The sequence below is a fragment of the Mirounga angustirostris genome, unplaced genomic scaffold (assembly GCF_029215605.1).
Source record: "Mirounga angustirostris isolate CCGP_5_RB_7025 unplaced genomic scaffold, mMirAng1.0.hap1 SCAF_13, whole genome shotgun sequence".
Lineage (NCBI taxonomy): Eukaryota > Metazoa > Chordata > Mammalia > Carnivora > Phocidae > Mirounga > Mirounga angustirostris.
In genome coordinates this window covers 89694092-89711638 of record NW_026991721.1, presented here as the reverse complement: position 1 = coordinate 89711638, position 17547 = coordinate 89694092, and the positions used below count along the sequence as shown (strand labels likewise).

The 17547-nt window shown below is 39.7% G+C and overlaps 1 protein-coding gene across 14 annotated transcripts in view; it reads left to right on the top strand.

Moving 5' to 3' along the window:
- The first annotated feature begins 399 nt into the window (after window positions 1–399).
- Window positions 400–17547, top strand: part of CCDC15 (coiled-coil domain containing 15) — an 83070-nt gene continuing 65922 nt past the window's right edge. For 5 of the 14 annotated variants that reach the window (XM_064577285.1, XM_064577282.1, XM_064577287.1 and 2 more), the window contains exons 1-4: window positions 414–652; window positions 1014–1202; window positions 6048–6197; window positions 6737–6928. In XM_064577285.1, coding sequence (XP_064433355.1) covers window positions 1023–1202; window positions 6048–6197; window positions 6737–6928 — 522 coding nt within the window. In that variant the 5' untranslated portion in view covers window positions 414–652; window positions 1014–1022. Of the gene's footprint in view, window positions 729–1013; window positions 1203–6047; window positions 6198–6736; window positions 6929–17547 lie in introns of all 14 variants that reach the window. The other 9 variants (XM_064577289.1, XM_064577288.1, XR_010407048.1 and 6 more) reach the window with 7 other exon arrangements.

The window sequence follows — 17547 nt, the reverse complement described above, 5'->3', positions numbered from 1 at the left end:
AGGTGTACACAGACTAACTAAACTTAGCTTAGTTAGCTTAGTTTGTTCCTAGAGGAAGCCCTGCTAGGCCCACCTTCTTCCATCCTTTTCTCCTACTTCCCTCTGTTGGGACCCCTGTCCCTCCCAGTCACCGTTCTTCAGCTCAATGTAATCCCTTCCTGAAACACTTGAACTGGTCTCCGTGCTGGGGCTTCAACGGCACCAGCAGCCGACCACACCTCAGCCGGCGCCTTACCCAGCAGCCGCGCGAACCCACTCGTCCCGCCCAGTTTCCCGGGCCTTCATAAGTCCCGCCCCCTCAGCTAGAACGAAGCGGAAGTGACGTTTTTGCGGAGCCCGAAGTCCCGCCCCTCACGCTTGCCCAGCCCCGGGGAGGGGACGCAAGACCGGAAGGGGTGGCTACAAGGCCCCCGAAGGGCGGGGCGGGGCGGCCCTCCCCAACGTGGCGGTTTACTGGAAGCGGTTCCCTTAGTATCCGGAATAGTTTGAGTCTGTGGCGAGCGGCTCACCGGTACTGGGTCGGTGCTATCTTAGCAGGGGTGGGACCCCTGAGGCCTCAGAAACAGGCTTTTGTCTGGCCCGGGACTCCTCGGCGTCCAGCGCTTTCCCCCATAAACGGATACCGGTCATTTGGACTCTGCCTCTGGCTCAGGTTCCCACCCCACCCTACCAGGCCCCTTTCCTTCTGGCTGCTGCGGTCGTTCCTGCCTTTCCTCGCGGTGCCACCGGTGGGCACCGTCTTCGTTCTCTCAGTAGATCCCTTTTTCTCGCCCTCTCATCCCCATTCTTTCCAGAAGGCAGTCTTTATACTCTTCCTTTTTATTTCTTCCCACTTCTCTCCCCTTCTTTCCTCTTTCCTTCCTTCTCCAGCATTCTCGTTCTTCGACTGCCTGTCAGGCTACTGCCTCCTGCAAGGCTTCTCTCCCTTTCTGGAGCCTGTGCTCATGGCTCAGGAGGTTGAGCTTTTAGCGCAGTCGTTTGAAGATGTTAAGCTTCTCTTTTCTCCTGCCCAGGAGTCACAGATGCCAGGAAGTATGGCCCCCCTCAAGAAGCCTCGAAATACCACAAGGGTGCCTCTGGCTTTAAACCCCCTGAAGAGCAAGGACGTGTTGGCCGTGCTGGCTGAGAGGAACCAGGCTATAATGCCAGTTGGGGCATGGGTGGAACCTGCCTTGCCAGATAGTTCGGAGGTCCCAGCATATGTGAGTGTCAGTTTGATGCAAATGTAGTGGGGTTGCTCCCCCATTTTTCTTTTTCCTTTCTTTCTCTCCCCCTCCCCCCATATTAGCCTTCTGTAATCCCTGGTGCTTAGATAAAGATGAACAGTCCTTTCTGGGGTTGTCCTTTCTTTTCTGTTATAAATAGGTACGTTCTTGAATTAGGATTGTAGAACAAACACCTGTTTGCCAAAACTGTTCATTTCACAAACTCTTGATCGCTTGCTATGCACAAGACATACGCACTATCTATATCTTGCAGACACCCTACAACATAGTAGGGGTGACAGTTGCTACACTTAAGCATTAATTGATTGCTTGAAGTTAAGAGTGTAGTAGAGATTCAGTAAGATTCAGACACAGAATAAGGAAAGAACAGATTAATTCTGACTGGGATTCTGAGAAAGTTTATAAATTTCATGAGGACAGGGGACTTTATTTTTTGTTCATTTCTGTCCTGTCATATAGTAAGTCTTAAGGAAATACTCAAAAAATGGATGTGGAAATGTAGTCTATGTTCGTCCTTAAAAAATGGAAATGTTGTAAGTGCAGATCGTAGGGAACAGCATTTCAGATGAAGGGAAACTTCTGCGAAGTTTACATGTGTGCCTGTTTACATAATAACTCATGTGCTAATTGACACAGGAGGACAGTTTTGTAAGAATATTTCTGATAGTCTTTCACTAAACTGTGCCTCTTAGCTATTTGTTGGAATTTTATTGTGGCATTTACCACATTATATTTGTAGTAAGTTGTTTACATATCTACTTTTCCTGATGGAGTGTGAACTTCCAGAGCACAGGAAAAAAATCTTATTTATTATCATGCCCCCGACTTTATCTTAGTGCCTAATAAATGGAATGCACAAATTGTGGGAAGGTTCTTCTGAATGTATCGACAACATGCTGAACATAAGATGAAAAATATGAGTGGTCCTTGATCTCAGAGAAGAAATGAGACATGTTTAAAGTAAATCTTAAATAGCGAAGCAATATCATATATTCATTAATTTTATTTTTTGTATGTGAATATGTATGTACATACATATTCATTTATTCCTCTTCTGCCTATTTCCAGAAAGGATTTTAAGTATCTGAGTAGTATATGATTAAGTGCTATGACTATGATACTTAAAGAAGAAAGATAGGACTTTGGGTTGATGTGATACAGGCAAGTTTAATGAAGAATTTAGATAGAGAAGGAGGATGATTCAAGAAGAATGGGGAGAGGGCGCCTGGGTGGCTCAGTTGGTTAAGCGACTGCCTTCGGCTCAGGTCATGATCCTGGAGTCCCGGGATCGAGTCCCGCATCGGGCTCCCTGCTCAGCGGGGGGTCTGCTTCTCCCTCTGCCCTTTTCCCTCTCCTGCTCTCTGTCTCTCATTCTCTCTCAAATAAATAAATAAAATCTTTAAAAAAAAAAAAAAAGAAGAATGGGGAGAGTGGGAAGTGAGCGAGGTGTATCAGGATTCTAAGGGTAGATTAGATTGATTGGAGTGGGAAGCTTAGTAGGGGGATGGTGGCTGATAGAACTGTGGAAAATAGGAGCTGTAGGGAACCACAGGAAATGGAGAAGGGATTGACTTCATTCATTGTTTAATATTTACAGATGAATTTCATAATAAAACAGTGTTCTGATTAGGTTAATTGCTTCAAAACTTTTTTGAAGTGAGGGATAGATTGGCTCCTGGGGGACAAATTAGGATGTAATCGTAACAATTTAGCCATGAAGTATAGCATCAAGACTTGTTTAATGGTAAGGAATAAAGAGGGAAAGCCTTGAGAAAGGGTGGTTGAAGTAGGAATGAAGAGGGATAAATGTCTTATATTTATCCCAGAAGAATCAGTAAGATTTGGTACAAAGGTATTTTGGTATTTAAGTTAGTGACTCCTCTTTTTCATTGCTCAAATAATGACATCTTTGTAATGTAGCATCAAAATGCCTAAAAACCACCAAATTTTTCTTTTTCTATGTGAAAGAGAATTGAATTTCATGTTCCCAAACACTAAATGGAAATACTAGTCTTGGAAAAAATATAAACATGTCTCCTTTCCCTCATTTAAAAAATTTTGATCAGTACCAGTCAAAGTCAATCTGATCAAGCATCTCATAGAACTCTTTACCGATTTAGTATGTATGGACTGGGGAATCCACCCTTAACAGATGCAGTCTTGTCAGCTCAGAATAAATGCTGAATAGTTACTTCTAAAGCATGGTAGACCTAATATCATGCCTATTCTAAAGGGAAGCTCCTAATCATTTTTGTCCCCAAAGTTTCAAGGAGCTGTCAAGATTCCTAAAAATACCGTAACTTCAGACCTCCCTCCCCTTCCATTAATTAAATTAGCACCGAAAGACACTGCTGTTCTATCAGCATTCATGGCTATTGCATTATTTTATAATTTATCTGATTATCTATTGTTGTGTAACAAACCTGGATCTTAGTGGCATAAAGCAAAAGATACTGTGTGTCAGGATTTCAAGCAGGGCACAATGGGGATGGCTTGTCTGCAACATGGTGTCTGAAGCTTCAGTTGGGACAGCTAAAATGGCTGGGGATGTCTGGGACAAGTTTACTGGGTTCTGGCTGTTGGTTGGATTTCTTTGTCCTTCATCTGGCATCTGTTGGGCTGTAAAGTCCAAGATGGCTTTCTCACTCACATAACTGGCACTTGGGCTAGGATGACTAGAATGGCTAGGAGCTTGCTGGAAGATTTCTCTTTCCACACGGCCTCTCTACTTGGCTAGCTTGGGCTTCCTTTCAGCATGGTAGTCTTAGGGTAGAATTCTTACATGGTGGCTGGTTTCCTTAGGGTGAGCATTCCAAGAGCTATAGGTGGAAGTTGCTTTATGCCCTTGCTGGAGAAGTCATGGAGCCAATGCTTCTTCCTCTTTTTGGATATACAGAGCCAGACTACATTCAGTATGGGAAATGACTACACAAGGGCATAAATACTGGGAGACTTGATTCATTGTGGGGAGAAGGGGAGATCATCCTTGGAGACTACTGTGTAATCTAAATATCAGTCCCATCATATGTGAATTATCCAAAAATGTTCTTTGGTTGTTGTGAGAAACACTTCATCCTATCTTGCCCACTTGGATAGTCCTTAAGGTTCAAAAAGTCTACGAGGAGTTAGTTGTACAATTGAAACAGTATTTATTTTTGCTTAACCCAGTATTTCTCAAATTTATTTGACTCTGAGAATCTCCTAACATTCCAGAACATGGGACAATGTTCTTGGGTTTTGGTGGCCTTAAACAATGGTGTTTGCTAAGAAAAATATGTTTCTAAAATATGGCACATTCTTATGTTTGGCTTACAGTTGAGATTCACAATTTGGAATCAGTCATATACTTCAGTAAGATGTTTGATAATCTCAGCATGGGGGTAAAGAGAGGGCAGACAGATAGTGGAAGTAAAAAAAGGAAGGATGGCTTTAATCTTCTGGGAGTTGAGTTAATTTCGGTCAGTTGTTCAGGCTTTACTATCTATATCTCTCCTTTGGAATTATTTTACCTAATTGTTCTTTGATATTTGTTTTGTACACTCTACGCCTATGGTATATACTCGTATAGAATATGGGGTAGATTTCTTGGAAAATTTAATTTTAATTGGAATTTAAGTTCATTTGATTTTGAGAGTTAATGACCTCCTATGAAATATTTGGGCACCTTCTGAACTAGAATTTGGAATCACTGTGTTAGAAGAAGGGCTCAATAGGAGTATGATTTTATTTAATTTGAAGATTCCTTTTGAAAGAGAAACACAGTCGAGAGAAAAACAGTACAGTATAGGGCATACATATTGGAGTCAGAGAAACTTCTAGCTCTGCTACTTGCCAGCCATAGACTCTTTGGCTACTACTAAAGATTAATCTTTCTGAGCCCCAGTTTCTTCATCTTTAATATAAGAGATAAGAATACCTTCTGTTGGAGGTAGTGTTGGGGATTCAGTGATAAAATGTAGTTAAAGTGCTTGTCTTGTAGCAGATCTTTAATAATGGTAACTGCTTTTAATTATGATGACTATGGTTGTTATTCAGAGCACTCAGAGGAAGTGAATACTGATCAGGGACTCAAATGGGATAAAATATTCTAGATTGTTTAGAATATGTTTTGGAATTGAGCATTACATAAATATTGAGTATCTTTATATTCAAGGCTCTGTGTTACATATTGTAGGGGAAACAAAGGAGAGTTAAAGACATTTCCTGTCCTCAAGGTGTACCTAACCTAATGGGGGATTTGAGAAGTGTTGCTCTCAATTAATGTTAATAAGAATGAGAGGTATTATAGCATAGGAGAGCTCAGAAGAAGAAGGGATTGTGGAAGGTCCTAGGTGGTGGGTATTAGATGGTCTTAAAGAATGAGTAAGCCTTTACCTTACTAGATAGAGATGACAGGAAGAGCATGCTATGTTAAAAATGGAGCATAAATCTGAGTGTGAAGGCATTTTATAATAGGACGTATTTAGTGAGTGGTGAGCAATTTTAGAAAATGTGTGACATAAGATAGGTTTGAATTGGTTCATTAAGAATTAATGAAGACAACTTTAGTTATCAGTTCAATGAAAAATTAAGATTTTATTTGAGTGCTCACAAATTCCAATTTTTAGTTTGTGATTTGGTTTGAGTTCTTGGTACTCACCAGCAATGTCTAGATTATCAGCTCTGAACTCCTGTGATTTCCTTACTCTACTGGGAATTCTGGATTATAGAACTGAATTATTTTGTCAGGATTTTATCTTGACTGATTTGTGCTTACAGCAGAGCCCTAGTGGGCAAAAACTGCTAACATTTAAGTTTATTTTCTGTCTTTCATCTTTCAAGACTTCAGCATATATGATTGAAGAAGAACTAAAGGAACAGCTAAGAAAAAAACAAGAAGCTCTGAAGCATTTTCAGAGACAAGTCAAACACCGAGTAAATCAGCAAATCAGGCTGAGAAAAAAGCAACAGTTTCAGAGATCTTATGAAGCAGTAAGTTCAAAAGTGAACCTGAGTAAAGATTGAATGTGAAGTGTGTGTTATGAGATAAGCTGTTAGACAGTTACAGACTCACTTTCTTTGGATTTCATGCTTTGTATAATTGCTAGGGAGGGCGGTAGATTTGTATGTTTTATTCTTGTGTTGTTCTGACTCACAAGAATTTTTTTTTGCTCTCACCAATAGTATAAAACAATGTCAGAATTTTGGATTTGGGTTTGAATTTTGGCTTTGCTGCTTGCTAGCTATGTGACCTTGGGTTTATTACTTACCCTCTGTGGACTGTAGTTTCTTGATCTATAAAATTGGGGCTATGATACTTGTCTCACAATGTTGTTATGATAATTAGATAAGTAAATTATTAGCACATAGTAGGTGCCTGGTAAATGTTAGTTTCTTTGCCTGTTAAAACTTTCCCCTTTATACCCCTGATCCTGATTTAAAATCTTTGGGGCTGCTTATAGACATTATTTGATTATAATGGCTTGGAGTAGAACCTCACTAGAAGAATCTCACTTTCTTCCTTTGTGTAGGCAGAAAAAGAAGGCTCTATAGCCATGCAGTCTTCAGATCCAGCACATTTAACTCCTAAAAGAACAAGTGTTTTTCCAAGCAACTTGAATGCTGCTATTGGAAGTGCTAGGTTACCTCCTTCCCAGATGCTTGGGGATGGAATGGATGACAGAGAGAATCAGAACGAATTATTCCAACAACAAGCCCAGGCTGTAAGTACATATTCATTTTATGTCTATGATTTTTTTTTTTAGATACAGGACATATCTAGGATATGAAGTAGAGATTAGGAGGTATCACATTCAACTTCACTTTTACTTTTTTTACCTTTGTAAGTGGTGAATAGTGAAATGATGTTTATTTTTTATACATATTTTAAATTTATTTATTTTTGGCAAGACAGTTTAGAATCATCTAAAGGAAGGTGCCAAAGTGTAAGAGTCAAACCTTATGAGAAAGAGCTTTAGGTCAAAGAACAGATTTTTTTTCCCCCCAATTATACTGGAATTGTGTTATGGGTAAATTATTCTCTTTGTAGCATATGGACAGAACTGATTCCTAACCTCTGTTGCAAATAGGTACAGTACATGTATGGGGCATTTCATTCATTATTTTTGTCTCTTTTTCCTTTTTTCTGTCCTTTAATCTGATTTTCATAATAAATAGATCTATAGGTCAAGTAATAATATAGTAAACTCTCAACATAATCAGAATTTTAAAATGTAACATATCTAGTAATTGATTTTACATATCTGTTATTTATTTATTAAAGATTTATTTATTTATTTTAGAGAGAGAGAGCGTAGGGGGAGGGCAGAGGGGGAGAGAGAGAGGATCTCAACCAGACTCTGTGCCGAGCACGGAGCCTGATGTGGAGCTCGATCTCCCGTGACCTGAGTCGAAACCAAGAGTCGGACACTTAACTGACTGAGTCACCCAGGCGCCCCTTGCGTATCTGTTATTTAAAAATTAACTACCATCGTTAGGTTCATACACTCAAATCACTTGTCACCATGCACTCAACTCTCCTTAGTGTACATGAGCTTTTTGTCCAGTCAATATCCTATTCTTCAACTCTGCTATGGGAATTATACTTCATCTTATTTATTTATTTATTTATTTTTATTTTATTCTTATGTTAATCCCCATACATTACATCATTAGTTTTAGATGAAGTGTTCCATGATTCATTGTTTGTGCACAACACCCAGTGCTCCATGTAGAATGTGCCCTCCTCAATACCCACCACCAGGCTAACCCATCCTCCCACCCCCCTCCCCTCTAGAACCCTCAGTTTGTTTTTCAGAGTCTATCGTCTCTCATGGTTCGTCTACCCCTCCGATTTCCCCCGCTTCATTCTTCCCCTCCCACTACCTTCTTCTTCTTTTTTTTTTTCTTAACATATATTGCATTATTTGTTTCAGAGGTACAGATCTGATATTCAACGGTCTTGCACAATTCACAGCGCTTACCAGAGCACACACCCTCCCCAGTGTCCATCACCCAGTCACCCCATCCCTCCCACCCCACCCCCCACTCCAACAACACTCAGTTTGTTTCCTGCGATTAAGAATTCCTCATATCAGTGAGATCATATGATACATGTCTTTCTCTGTTTGACTTATTTCACTCAACATGATACCCTCCAGTTCCATCCACGTCGTTGCAAATGGCAAGATCTCATTCCTTTTGATGGCTGCATAATATGCCATTGTATATATATACCACATCTTCTTTATCCATTCATCTGTCGATGGACATCTTGGCTCTTTCCACAGTTTGGCTATTGTGGACATTGCTCCTATAAACATCGGGGTGCACGTAGCCCTTCGGATCCCTACTTTTGTATCTTTGGGGTAAATACCCAGTAGTGCAATTGCTGGATCATATGGTATCTCTATTTTCAACTTTTTGAGGAACCTCCATACAGTTTTCCAGAGTGGCTGCATCAGCTTGCATTCCCACCAACAGTGTAGGAGGGTTCCCCTTTCTCCGCATCCCCGCCAACATCTGTCATTTCCTGACTTGTTAATTTTAGCCATTCTGACTGGTGTGAGGTGGTATCTCATTGAGGTTTTGATTTGGATTTCCCTGATGCTGAGCGATATTGAGCACTTTTTCATGTGTCTGTTGGCCATTTGGATGTCTTCTTTGGAAAAATGTCTGTTCATGTCTTCTGCCCATTTCTTGATTGGATTCTTTGTTCTTTGGGTGTTGAGTTTGATGAGTTCTTTATAGATTTTGGATACTAGCCCTTTATCTGATATGTCATTTGCAAATATCTTCTCCCATTCTGTCGGTTGTCTTTTGGTTTTGTTGACTGTTTCCTTTGTTTTGCAAAAGCTTTTTATCTTGATGAAGTCCCAATAGTTCATTTTTGCCCTTGCTTCCCTTGCCTTTGGCGATGTTTCTAGGAAGAAGTTGCTTCGGCTGAGGTCAAAGAGGTTGCTGCCTGTGTTCTCCTTTAGGATTTGTATGGACTCCTGTCTCACATTGAGGTCTTTCAACCATTTGGAGTCTATTTTTGTGTGTGGTGTAAGGAAATGGTCCAGTTTCATTCTTCTGCATGTGGCTATCCAATTTTCCCAACACCATTTGTTGAAGAGACTGTCTTTGTTCCATTGGACATTCTTTCCTGCTTTGTCGAAGATTAGTTGACCATAGAGTTGAGGGTCCATTTCTGGGCTCTCTATTCTGTTCCATTGATCTATGTGTCTGTTTTTGTGCCAGTACCATGCTGTCTTGATGATGACAGCTTTGTAATAGAGCTTGAATTCCGGAATTGGGATGCCGCCGGCTTTGCTTTTCTTTTTCAATATTCCTCTGGCTATGCGGGGTCTTTTCTGGTTCCATACAAATTTTAGGATTATTTGTTCCATTTCTTTGAAAAAAGTGGATGGTATTTTGATGGGGATTGCATTAAATGTGTAGATTGCTCTAGGTAGCATTGACATCTTCACAATATTTGTTCTTCCAATCCATGAGCATGGAACGTTTTTCCATTTCTTTGTGTCTTCCTCAATTTCTTTCATGAGTATTTTATAGTTTTCTGAGTACAGATCCTTTGTCTCTTTGGTTAGATTTATTCCTAGGTATCTTATGGTTTTGGGTGCAATTGTAAATGGGATCGACTCCTTAATTTCTCTTTCTTCTGTCTTGTTGTTGGTATATAGGAATGCCACTGACTTCTGTGCATTGATTTTATATCCTGCCACTTTACTGAATTCCTGTATGAGTTCTAGCAGTTTTGGGGTGGAGTCTTTTGGGTTTTCCACATAAAGTATCATATCATCTGCAAAGAGTGAGAGTTTGACTTCTTCTTTGCCAGTTTGGATGCCTTTGATTTCTTTTTGTTGTCTGATTGCTGTGGCTAGGACTTCCAATACTATGTTGAATAGCAGTGGTGATAGTGGACATCCCTGCCGCGTTCCTGACCTTAGGGGGAAAGCTCTCAGTTTTTCCCCATTGAGAATAATATTTGCTGTAGGTTTTTCATAGATGGCTTTTATGATATTGAGGTATGTACCCTCTATCCCTATACTCTGAAGAGTTTTGATCAAGAAAGGATGCTGTACTTTGTCAAAAGCTTTTTCTGCATCTATTGAGAGGATCATATGATTCTTGTCCTTTCTTTTGTTAAGGTATTGTATCACGTTGATTGATTTGCGGATGTTGAACCAACCTTGCAGCCCAGGGATAAATCCCACTTGGTCATGGTGAATAATCCTTTTAATGTACTGTTGGATCCTATTGGCTAGTATTTTGGTGAGAATTTTTGCACCCATGTTCATCAGGGATATTGGTCTGTAATTCTCCTTTTTGATGGGGTCTTTGTCTGGTTTGGGGATCAAGGTAATGGTGGCCTCATAAAGTGAGTTTGGAAGTTTTCCTTCCGTTTCTATTTTTTGGAACAGTTTCAGAAGAATAGGTATTAATTCTTCTTGAAATGTTTGGTAGAATTCCCCTGGGAAGCCATCTGGCCCTGGGCTTTTGTTTTTTGGGAGATTTTTGATGACTGCTTCAATTTCCTTAGTGGCTATAGGTCTGTTCAGGTTTTCTATTTCTTCCTGGTTCAGTTTTGGTAGTTGATACATCTCTAGGAATGCATCCATCTCTTCCAGGTTATCTAATTTGCTGGCATAGAGTTGCTCATAATATGTTCTTATAATTGTTTGTATTTCTTTGGTGTTGGTTGTGATCTCTCCTCTTTCATTCATGATTTTGTTGATTTGGGTCATTTCTCTTCTCTTTTTGATAAGTCTGGCCAGGGGTTTATCAATCTTGTTAATTCTTTCAAAGAACCAGCACCTAGTTTCATTGATCTGTTCTACTGTTCTTTTAGTTTCTATTTCATTGATTTCTGCTCTGATCTTTATTATTTCTCTTCTCCTGCTGGGTTTAGGCTTTATTTGCTGTTCTTTCTCCAGCTCCTTTAGGTGTAGGGTTAGGTTGTGTACTTGAGACCTTTCTTGTTTCTTGAGAAAGGCTTGTATTTCTATATACTTTCCTCTTAGGACTGCCTTTGCTGCATCCCAAAGATTTTGAACAGTTGTGTTTTCATTTTCATTGGTTTCCATGTATTTTTTTAATTCTTCTTTAATTTCCTGGTTGACCCATTCATTCTTCAGTAGGATGCTCTTTAGCCTCCATGTATTTGAGTTCTTTCCGACTTTCCTCTTGTGATTGAGTTCTAGTTTCAAAGCATTGTGGTCTGAAAATAGGCAGGGAATGATCCCAATCTTTTGGTACCGGTTGAGACCTGATTTATGACCTAGGATGTGATCTATTCTGGAGAATGTTCCATGGGCACTAGAGAAGAATGTGTATTCCGTTGCTTTGGGGTGGAATGTTCTGAATATGTCTGTGAAATCCATTTGGTCCAGTGTGTCATTTAAAGTCTTTATTTCCTTGTTGATCTTTTGCTTAGACGATCTGTCCATTTCAGTGAGGGGGATGTTAAAGTCCCCCACTATTATTGTATTGTTGTCGATGTGTTTCTTTGCTTTTGTTATTAATTGCCTTATATAATTGGCTGCTCCCATGTTAGGGGCATAGATTTTTACAATTGTTAAATCTTCTTGTTGGATAGATCCTTTAAGTATGATATAGTGTCCTTCCTCATCTCTTATTACAGTCTTTGGTTTAAAACCTAATTTGTCTGATATAAGGATTGCCACCCCAGCTTTCTTTTGGTGTCCATTAGCATGGTAAATGGTTTTCCACCGCCTCACTTTCAATCTGGGGGTGTCTTTGGTTCTAAAATGAGTCTCTTGCAGACAGCATATCGATGGGTCTTGTTTTTTAATCCAGTCTGTTAGCCTGTGTCTTTTGATTGGGGCATTTAGCCCATTTACATTCAGGGTAACTATTGAAAGATAGGAATTTAGTGCCATTGTATTGCCTGTAAGGTGACTGTTACCGTATATTGTCTGTGTTCCTTTCTGGTCTATGTTGCTTTTAGGCTCTCTCTTTGCTTAGAGGACCCCTTTCAAGATTTCCTGTAGGGCTGGTTTTGTGTTTGCAAATTCCTTTAGTTTTTGTTTGTCCTGGAAGCTTTTGATCTCTCCTTCAATTTTCAATGACAGCCTAGCTGGATAGAGTATTCTTGGCTGCATATTTTTCTCATTTAGTGCTCTGAATATATCCTGCCAGTCCTTTCTGGCCTGCCAGGTCTCTGTGGATAGGTCTGTTGCCAATCTAATGTTTCTACCATTGTAGGTTACATATCTCTTCTCCCGAGCTGCTTTCAGGATTTTCTCTTTGTCTATGAGACTCGTAAGTTTTACTATGAGATGTCGGGGAGTTGACCTATTTTTATTGATTTTGAGAGGGGTTCTCTGTGCTTCCTGGATTTTCATGCCTGTTTCTTTCCCCAAATTAGGGAAATTCTCTGCTATAATTTGCTCCATTATACCTTCTGGCCCTCTCTCTCTTTCTTCTTCTTCTGGGATCCCAATTATTCTAATGTTGTTTCGTCTTATGGTATCGCTTATCTCTCGAATTCTGCCCTCGTGATCCAGTAGTTGTTTATCTCTCTTTTTCTCAGCTTCTTTATTTTCCATCATTTCATCTTCTATATTACTGATTCTCTCTTCTGCCTCATTTCTTCTAGCACTTAGCGCCCCCATTTTTGATTGCACCTCATTAATAGCCTTTTTGATTTCTACTTGGTTGGATTTTAGCTCTTTTACTTCTCCAGAAAGGGTTTCTCTAATAACTTCCCTATTTTTTTCAAGCCCAGCTAGTATCTTTAAAGTGATGATTCTGAACTCTAGATCTGACATCGTACTAATGTCCGTATTGAGTAGGTCCCTGGCAGTCGGTACTACCTCTTGTTCTTTTTGTTGAGGTGATTTTTTCCGTCTCGTCATTTTGTGCAGAGGAGAATAGATTAATGAGAGAACAAAATGCTAGCAGAGTAACCACGTCCCCAGAAAATATACTTTAAACAATCAGAAAAGACCTGAAGCAGTGGGATAAGAAAGGGAAAGAGAGAAAAAAGAAAAAGAAAAAAAAGAAAAAGAAAAAGATAAAGATAAAAACAAAAACAAACAAAACAAAACAACAACAACAAAAGAACAACCAGAATGTGATCAAATATGATCTATATGGTATATAGATCAGTGCCACACACTAGATTTGGGGTGTATTTTGGTCTTTTAGAAGAAAGTGCCTCCCAAAATTTTAAAGAAAGAAAAACTTATATATGTACAAAAATAAGGGTTGATATGATGAAGGGATGGAATATGACTGTAAAAATGGAAATTATAAAAAATTTTATAAAAGGAATTGATAAGAAGTTGTTTGAAAAAAGAAAGAGGAGGATTTAAAAAAAGAAAAAAGAAAAAGAAAAAAAAAGGGAGAGGATGTGATCAGGCAGGGAAATAGAAAACACCATATACTAGAGATTTAGGGTATATTTTAATCTGTTAGAAGAAACTATCTCAAAATTTTAAAGAGAGAACAACTTATATATATAAGCCAAAAATGTGGGTAACTACTATGAAGGGATAGAATATGACTCTAAAAATGAAAAATAAAAATGTTTTTTTTAAAAAAAGGGATTGATAAGATGTTGGTTGAAAAAGGGAAAAAGAAAAATTCAAAAAGAAATAAAAAGACAAAAAAGATAGTTAAAAAAAAATTAACTTTAAAAGACTAAAGAATCATGGTAAAAAAGCCGTGAATTCTATGTGCAGTAGTCCCCTAGCGCTGGAGTTCTGCCGTTCTCATTGATCGGTAAACTTGGTCTTGGCTGGCTGTTCTCGCTGATCTTCTGGGGAGGGGCCTGTTGCCGTGGTTTCCAAATGTCTCTGCCGGAGGCGGAAGTGCCCCGCCCTTGCCCCCTCCCGGCTAAGTAATCTGCTCGCGTTTGCTCTCCGGGGCTTTTGTTCCCTGCGAGCTTTCCGTACAGCTTTGGAGGCGGAGAGTGAAAATGGCGGCCTCCCAATCTCAGCCCGGAGGAGCCGAGAACTCGGGGCCCCGCTCCTCAGTGAGCCCCCAGAGAAAAGCCGTCAGTCACTCCTGTCTCCCCGGTCTCCGGCCGCACTCCGTGCTCGCCCGGCCTGTGACCGCGCGTTTCTATCTCTGGCACCGACCCCGGGTGGAGTCTCCAAACCCAGCAGATCCCTGCGGTGCACTCCCGCGCGGCTCCTCCCGGGGAAGAAGGTGAGTCTCCCCGGATCTGCCGCTTGTTGGGTCCCTGCGGGAGGAGCAGGGGCCCGACTGGGCCGCGGATCACGGTTTATGGCCACCCCGAGCTGAGGGCCCGCGCCTGGGCTCTGCCTCTGCAGCCGGCTTCCCTGCTCCGATACCTGGGAGCTCTGCCGCACTCAGGCACCCCCGGGTCTTTCTGTGACCCCGAGGGTCCTGAGACCACACTGTCCCGGAGGGTTCCACCCCCCGCTTAGCCACCAGAGTGACGTCCCTCGGCGGAGCAGACTTTTAAAAGTTCCGATTTTGTGCTCCGTGGCTCTATCACTTGCCAGAAGCGGCCGACGGAGGCCCCTCCCCCGCCGTCTATCCTCCCGAATATCGCCGCGGATTCACTTCTCCGCACGTCCTACCTTCCAGAAAGTGGTCGCTTTTCTGTTCAGAGAGTTGTTGCTATTCCTTTCTTCGATCTCCTGTTGGGTTTGTAGGTGTTCCGAATGGTTTGATCCCTATCCAGCTGAATTCCTGAGAGGAGACGAAATCCAGGTCTCCTACTCCTCCGCCATCTTGCTCCGCCCCCCCTTCATCTTATTTAAAATGTATTTCTAGGGAGAGTGAGAGGAGAGCAAAAATGTAGATGATGATTGTCTGGGGGTGCCTGGGTGGCTCATTTGGTTGAGTGCCCATCTGTTGGTTTCGACTAAGGTCATGATCTCACTGGTTGTGGGATCAAGCTACGTGTGGGGCTCTGGGCTCAGCGGGGAGTCTCCTTGAAAATTCTCTCCCTCTTCTCCTTCCCCCACTCAGGCTCACTCTCTCTCTCTTGCTCTTTAAAATAAATAAATAAATCTTCAAAGAAAAAAGAAAATGATGATAATGTGAAAATAAAAGTTTTGTAACTGCTTATGTGCTCGGTCATAAGCATGAAACAAATCCAACGGTGGTGTTAGTATCAAGAGGGAAAAGCTTTATAAGCACATGTTATATTGAAATACTTAAAATCATTTTTTTCTCTTTGTCCCAAACTATGACTTTTTCTTGCCATTGCTTGATTTGTAGTAATCATTTTATAAATCATTTTTGTTTTCCTTTTGAAGATTATGAACAGTTTGTTGAGCAAATACTTATTGAGCCAGGCACTGCGTAAAGTATAAGGGATGGAGCACTGATGAAGACATAGTTGTTGCTTTCATGGTGTCGTAGCTATTGCCTCACTGTGTGAGGATTTTACTTCGTCTGTGTAATACACAAATAGAACACATCAGGTCACAGATACTTGAATATACTGTGTTTGTTAAACACTGTAGAGATACATGGGTTTATATTATATTTATAATTATATTATATTATATTATATTATATTATATTATATTATATTATATTATATTATAAACCCTTCATGGGTTTATATTTCCAAATAGAGATATAAAGCTAACAGACCCCAATCTATTAGATAATAATATAGAGACATTTGCTGTATCTGATGAAGAGTTGTGCTATGGGATGTCAAAAATGTTTAAATCCAAGGAAATATTTGTGGGAGAATTCCTGGAAGAGGTGGACTTGAGCTGTATATTTTGAATTGATAAAGTGAATTGAATTGGTAAATTCAAGAGAATTTTGAGATAGGAGGAACAGTGAAAAGTCTTGAATATATGATGAGCTTGGTATATTTGGGAATAAGTGATGGAACCATTCTAATTGATAGTTTACAGAGGAGAGTAACAGAAAATGAGGTTAGATAGGTAGGAGGAAATCAGGTTATGAAAAGCATGAAATGTTATAAAATTTCAAAAAGTTTTTATACCCTGTTTTTTTTTTTTTCCTTAAAAGATAAACTACTGAAGAATGTTCAGTGATCTAAACTACTTTAAGCCTATGAACTTTTGCCCCTACACCACCATGGCAATAAATGCTTTTCAATTTTACTGTTTCTGTTTCAGTTTTTATCCACTAGGTGTCACTAAGAACTAGACAGTGAGACATTGTTCAAGCACTAACTCCCTTGGTTTATCTAGAAGTGGCTGAGTAAATCGTGAATGCAGTTCACTTTCGGAGTGTTAGTGGACTTTTCAATTTTCTTGTCTTGGAGTGATAGAAACATAGAATCCTGAAGTTGGAGGGTTTTACATATTCATGTCACATATTGAAATACTTAAGGATGAAATGATTTGACATCTGGGGTATACTTCAAAATAATGTAAGGGTGAGGTGAAGTAGAGCATTATATATTAAACAAGATTGGCCAGGAATTGATAATGTTAAAACTGGTTGATGTGTATGTGGTGTGTATTATAGCTTCTGTCTACTTCTCTGTATGTTTGAAGTTTCCAATGTGTTTGAATTTATTTACATTTTTAATTAAATGTTGGAAAAGAAAAGACATTATCTAGTCTAACCTTTCTTTCTCTAACGAATTCTTTTTATAATGTCTCATATATAAATGGCCATCTAGTTTCTGCTAGAACACTGCCACTGCTGAGCAACTTACTACTTTTTAGACTATTTCATTTTTAGAAGTTTTGAAATTATAAGTATTTTTTCAATATATTGAGTCAAATTCTTCTCCCTATAATTTTTACCCTTTGGGCCTAGTTTTGTACTCTTAAGCAATAGAAAATAAAAAACCATGGTCATCTCTAAGACACTTCAAGTATTTGATTATAACTATCATTTTTCTCTTTTGATTCTTAAATTCCTAATGCTTTCTGTCATTATAATCTTGGTTGATTTCTTCTGAATGTTATTTAGTTTTTCAGTGCTCTTTTCAAATATGACCCTCAAAACTGAACACGGAACTATACCCCAAATGTGATTTTGCTAGGACCTCTCTTATTCTGTACCCCCACCCCATCCTCCACTTTTATAATACTCGGTATTACCTACTTGTTCTAAGGTAGATTAAGATTGGGTACCTAAAGTTAGGAAGTATAATCATAAAACCCAGAAGAAATTTCAAGTGTTCCCATAAAATAGAATTAGCCTAGCCCTGAACTTTTTGTTAAGACTGATACTTATCTCTAAGGATTGAGTTTCTGTTGTGTTCCTTGATAGCTTCATTTTGGTGGGGAATTGAAGAACAACTGATCATTGTTTCTCACCATGTAAAAACTTTTTATTTATACACTATTAAGCTCACTACTATTTTTTAGCATGGTATACCTCAGCTTTTTATTTG